The sequence below is a fragment of the Gavialis gangeticus genome, unplaced genomic scaffold (assembly GCF_001723915.1).
Source record: "Gavialis gangeticus isolate Ggan-Ray unplaced genomic scaffold, GavGan_comp1, whole genome shotgun sequence".
Taxonomy (NCBI): Eukaryota; Metazoa; Chordata; order Crocodylia; family Gavialidae; genus Gavialis; species Gavialis gangeticus.
Window position 1 is genome coordinate 22,060,807 of NW_017729008.1, and position 5,768 is coordinate 22,066,574.

General features: G+C 37.5%; 1 protein-coding gene across 2 annotated transcripts in view; it reads right to left on the bottom strand.

The window, feature by feature from the left end:
- The window catches only part of GNAT3 (G protein subunit alpha transducin 3), a 79,597-nt gene that overhangs the window by 15,542 nt on the left and 58,287 nt on the right, over window positions 1–5,768 (bottom strand). The window contains exon 5 of one of the 2 annotated variants that reach the window (XM_019509717.1): window positions 2,455–2,602. In XM_019509717.1, the coding sequence (XP_019365262.1) occupies window positions 2,455–2,602 (148 nt within the window). Of the gene's footprint in view, window positions 1–2,454; window positions 2,613–5,768 lie in introns of both variants that reach the window. The other variant, XM_019509716.1, reaches the window with a different exon arrangement.

The following is a 5,768-nucleotide window of genomic DNA, read 5'->3' on the forward strand; positions in this document are numbered from 1 at the left end:
CATGACTCCCTAAAAGCAGATCTTCACCAGAATTCAATAAGCCTAGCATTTTAATGCTACTTTGCAGCAAAAAAAAAAAAAAAAATTAAAAGGAGAGGGATTAAACTTTGTTTACCAAATCGCTAATTAAAGAATAATCAGTTACACATGTAAGGTCTGATCCTCAGCAGGTATAAATTGGCATCTCTCAGGAGAAGTCAATAGAGCTATCCCAATTTACTATAGTTTAGTTCTAAAAGCAACATAATTGTTACATTGGAAAGCTGATTGGCTTCAGTAAGCTTTAGATTGATAATTAGAAGCTTGATGGCAATGACAAAAATCACATTGACTTTAACAGTGTAGGATTAGGTCTAAGACAGCAGCTTTTGAAAGGTATTCAGGCACCTAAAGATGCACAGAGATGCCTAATTGGATTTTTAAAAGTACCTGAACAGGTGTTAGATGCATACTTCCCATCAAAATTAATGAGAACCCTGGACTAGGTGGTTCTTGGATAACTTCTTTTATTTCTCAAATATATCTCTGGCTAAAAACAAAAAAGAACATGATCCATGCCCATCACATCACATAATCTGTGTCCATCCATGCTTTTCTGAAGGCATTTACCTCTTTTCATAAGTTTTCAGTGTGGAATAGGAGACAATACACTAATTTAGAACATATGAGACCTGAGCTCTCTTCTAGCTGTGCTACTGACCTACTAGGTTATCTTGGACTTCACCTTCTCAGTTAGGTACAGACATTCAAAAAGTCCAAGGCAGAATCAATCTAAGTTACATGGGTTTCTGTAAAAGGCGCAGTTTAGATTGGTAGTAAATGGGACACATATTTGCCCTTTAGTGGTGGAGTGGAAAATCTTAGACTGGGTTCCACTATTTTTAAACCAGTCTGTGTGCTGAACTTCTGTTCTGTCGTGGGTATGAACCAGTTTCCAATCACTTATATTTCTAAAAGTATAACATCTGTACCTGGCCCTGGTGGCTAAATTTCCTAATGTGGAACCCTTAGTTGTCATTCATTAACATAACATGAAGATAATACACAATTTCTCTTCTGGATGTGCATTGTGGGGGAAAGAAGGACTAGCAGAGTTTCACCATCCATCCCATAGCCATAGTGGCAAAATATTAAAAGACTATGGGGAAAAAAAAAACTGCTTTATTTTACGCAGTTGCTGCCTATATTTTTAAGGGATCACTCAAAAATCTGGCATGATCTGTATTATGCAGGCTATTGAATTTCAGTGAAATTTTCTCTTGTAAGTAGTCCAGTAACTTTCCTTTAAATATCTTGCAAGCAATGATCCAGTTTTGAGCTGAAGACATCAAGAATGGAAAATCTCATTACTTCCTCTGGTAGTTTGTTTCAGTGGGTAAGTACCCTCACTTACTTTGAATTTATTTGACTTCAGCTTCCTATCAGTGCTGCTACTTATACCTTTCTCTAATAGATAAGAAAACTTCATCTTTTGTTACTACTGTAAAGGTACTTCTAGCCAGACTCCATCCAGTAGGAGGAATTGCAGAAACAAATGAACCAAAAACTGCACGGGAAAAAGGTGTAAAATGGGAGCTGGGTCTGCCCAGTGTATCCTGAGACTCAGAACTGTGGTAAATTAGGATTTCTCTGCCCCATCCCCTCCCCTCTCCTATATGGCCAGCAGGGAAAAAAACGGCAGAATCATTCCCCATAGAGTTTGCAGCTTCAGGAACAGCTACAGCAGAGATCCCAGCCTGTATCTGCTCTGCGGCTGTTTGCTCCAGTTCTTGCCTTTCTAGTTCTCCTTTAAGGTCTTTTCCCTATGGCGCCTTAGTAGTTCAAGATCAAACCCAGACTCCACAAAAAGCTTTAAGTGAGCGGCAAGGATTTCTTACAGTGGTATCTTTTATTGGTCCAACTACATACTTGGGATAGAGTTAGACAAGCTCTCAAATGCAAGATATTCTTCATCAGATCTGACATGTCTTATATTTGAGAGCTTATCTAACTCTATCCCAACTACATAGTTGGTCCAATAAACAATGTCATCCTAAGAAGTCCTTGACTTTCTCTCAGTTTACGGACCATCATGGCTAAATTGCTCTTGCACTACCTTTAAGTTAAGGAAAATTTAATTCACGTTACATAAATTAACTCAAATTAAAAGAACACCTTTTATCTCCAGCATGGATATATCTAATGAAAGAAACATCCTATTATTATTGATATCTGTTCACTTGGTTACATGATTTTAACGTCATAGGAAGACCAAAAAGAAGCCTGGTTGCTAAATCCCCACCTTTCTCACTCTGCATTCTGTATATGCTAGATACTCTAGATTCTAGAAAAGAACATTAAAAAACCCACAAAAAACCTTTTAGGACTTGCTAAAGACCAACTAGTTTGAGTTATTTCCACAGGTCCATCCCAGAAGTAATTAAACTTCCTTCAGCTATAATTCTTGTAACTTACTACGCAGCTGAGTCATTAAGCTGATATTCTGCAGCCCTTTCAAAGCAGGCCTGGATCCCAGGGTCCTTCCACAGTCGTTTTATGACTTCTGCCAACTCAGAAGACATGGTACCTTCATCCATAGAGTTTGCCATAACGTAGAGTTGTCCTTCATCTTTCTAAAGTAAAATTTAAATGAATTTGGTGAAACCATATCATATCACTTGGCCTCCTAAATGTCCTTGTTTTATAATGAACAGTGATGGTTTAGGGATTTCTTAATCTCAGTTTTATTTGTAATGCTATTGTATGACCCCATTGCCTGTCACCCCACACACTGGCACACCTCTGAAGCTGGACATAATGGGGGCAGAGAACTTTCTTCTGTCTTCCTGTAACAGGGGTCTATTATATCCCACCGCAGCTGCTCACATCAGACCAATGCTACACTGAGTACTTGTACTGAAATCTCTAAATATGTCTCCTGAGCCAAAGTAGGAGTGAAACTTTAGGCTTAAATATTTTCTAAGGGCATTTTTAATACAATTTTGAAAATACTTAACACATTTTTCTAGCTTTGGGGTATTACAGAAAAAAAGGTTGCTAAATGAATCCAACTAATGAATGCATTTCTCTCCTGATCTGATCTTTAAGGAAAGAATCTGTAATTGAAAAAAAAAAATTTCTCGTTTTAAATATAATCTTTCCTAATTTTACGTGTCCTTTTGTAGTCCATCAACAAATGACTGAAGGCAATGTACTCTGTTGATTTCTTTTCAGTAGTTAATGGCTTAGAAGAATATTTCAAGAAAAAGGGTGATTAACATGAGGTCATTTGATACAATGTCAGAGCAGTGGAAATCATAGAAAATAATGTAATATAACTAGACACCTGACATGACTCTCTCAGTAGGCCTAAAATTATAATTAAAGTTGTTATAACATTTTGAGCATAAAATTGTGGTTTCCTCAAAAGCTAGAATCCTTTTTTCTATAAAATGATTCCATTTTTCACATAAAATATTTAGAAATTAAAGACTTGCTTTGTTTTGTTTGATATTGACATTTGCCAATCTTGGAAAAATTGCAGACTGGCAAAATTGAAACACTAGAATTTTGACATGACAATTTTGCCCAAATTTGAGAAACTTTGAAAGGTGTGCATGGGGGAAGGAGAGGAGAACAAAATAAAACACAAAATATTGTATTCAGTGGCAAAAAAAAGATAAACCCCTTGAAGACAGGGCTATGTATGAGCAAGTCTTATCAACCTTCACTCAGTGTGAATAATAATAAGTTGGGCTCTATGTTGTGCTTCAAAATAATAAATTTAGTAACCACAGCAATTAAAATGGCTTTTTTAGTTTTGTGGTAGAAGGTATTATTCAGGGAAAAAATGAGAAAGGCAAAGAAAGGTAAAAGATAAAATGCCAGAAACACTGCACAAATCATTCAATATCTGAAATCCAGGGAGTAGATGAAGTCCTATAGACATTATGGGCACCTGTACATGTGCCCAATGCCTGCTCTGATTTTTGCTAATTAGCACGTGTAGGAGCAAACTACAAATTAATCAAGTTTTCTAGAATGTGCTAATTATCATGCATCCTTGCATGTTGTATCCAGTATCCCTGTACTTCAAAATGACAGCAGAGGTGCTTTAACTAAAACTTGTTGAACAAGGCGCTTCTGCTACCATTTTGAAGCACAAGATGCTGGAGACATGCAACACTGTGGGTGCTTTAATTAGAGTGGCTACTTAGAGTGGCTCTAATTAAAGCACCCCCTAACCCAGGTTACGTGTAAAGACACCCTATGTTCTTTTTAGTGTCTCTCTTCTGTTTCAGTCCTCAGTAAAATGCAAACACCAGAGTCAAATCTTCAGAAGTTTGACAGAAACGGGTCTCCTGTACCCCAGAATAGTTCAGTACAGAATGCAAATGGATGCTGGGCAAACTGGTATAGCATTTCCTTTGTTTCTTTCTCAAATGAATTAGTTGTTTACTGACAAAAGTCTGGATTTCATCTGCAGGGCTTTGCATAAATATTCTTTATCTTTTTTAGACACCCCCCTCAGGTTCACATGCTCTCAGTACTGGGCTTGAACAAAACCCACCTAGTACAAGGCCTAGCTGAAACCAGAGTATTACCTTGCTCAGGTCAAAACTATGAGAAATTGTAAAGTGTGTACAGTGTTATGGAAAAAAACCATTTGGCCTGGCTTCACCAGGAAGGGACATTCATTAGAGACATTGAACCCACCCAATATAAATCTCAAACCCAAGTGAGTTTTAAAAATGATGAGGTTTCATTTAAAACGGCAATTACATTTATAAAGAGCTTGAGTTAAGAATATAGTTATACTACACCCGCAATTCTGTTCCTACAGAGACATTTTGTTATTAACCTTAGTGAGAGCAAGAGCAGGCTTATTACACTATAAAGGATAACTTAACTATATTTGTATTCAACAAAAATGCAACTGAACTGTTTAATGAATGTTTTCCATTTAGCAGCTCCATAACCCATGGAAGTTATACAAAATCCACTCTCTAACCAGTGTGGACTTCTGAAAATAATTTTGTAATGCTTGCTGTGAATCTGCCTTTGATGCCATCACAATTGTTTGAGTGACTCAAGATTTGGAAATACCAGTAAATATGAGGGGAAAAGTGTTTTCTATCCATTTTCCCCTACTATTATGTTAGCTATTGTGACAGATGTATTGTGACTTAGGGCATTGTTTGGATCAAATTGTGAACTCCATCTTGTTTCGTGAACACTGCTTATTTCTCCATTTCTCATTTTAACTTTCATGTTGGAGTGTGACCTTTGTGTTGTACTGCAATATCCACTGTGGACCAGAGCATATATTTTTGTAGTAGTCACTTGATAGCTAATGGATTGGATCTACTGAAAAAACATGATAATAGAGCAATCTTGAGCCAACAGCCCTAGTTGTCCTAACTACCATGACACAGTGAATCTCTATCCAGAAGTCTCAATGAGGGGGGGCAGGAGTGCCTCAGACTGGACACGTACCAAATGGGTCAGATTGGGAATGTTTCCTAGGAAGGTAAATCTATTGTTGTATGTCAAGAAAGGCCTGAAGAAGAGAGAAGGCAGGCAGTACTGACCAAAGTTAAGTCTCCTAGTAGGCACTCAAAGGGAGTAGGGTCAGATATATTTGTTGTGTTTCCAAAGATAGATAACTGTCTTTGCTAGGTCTGTATTCCTTGTTTTTCTTCCATGTTGTTCCCACATCGGTACGCTAAAATCAGCCCTAGTTGGACAGAAGCCCGAGGGACCATGCATGAGCACCTGAAGGGAGTAAC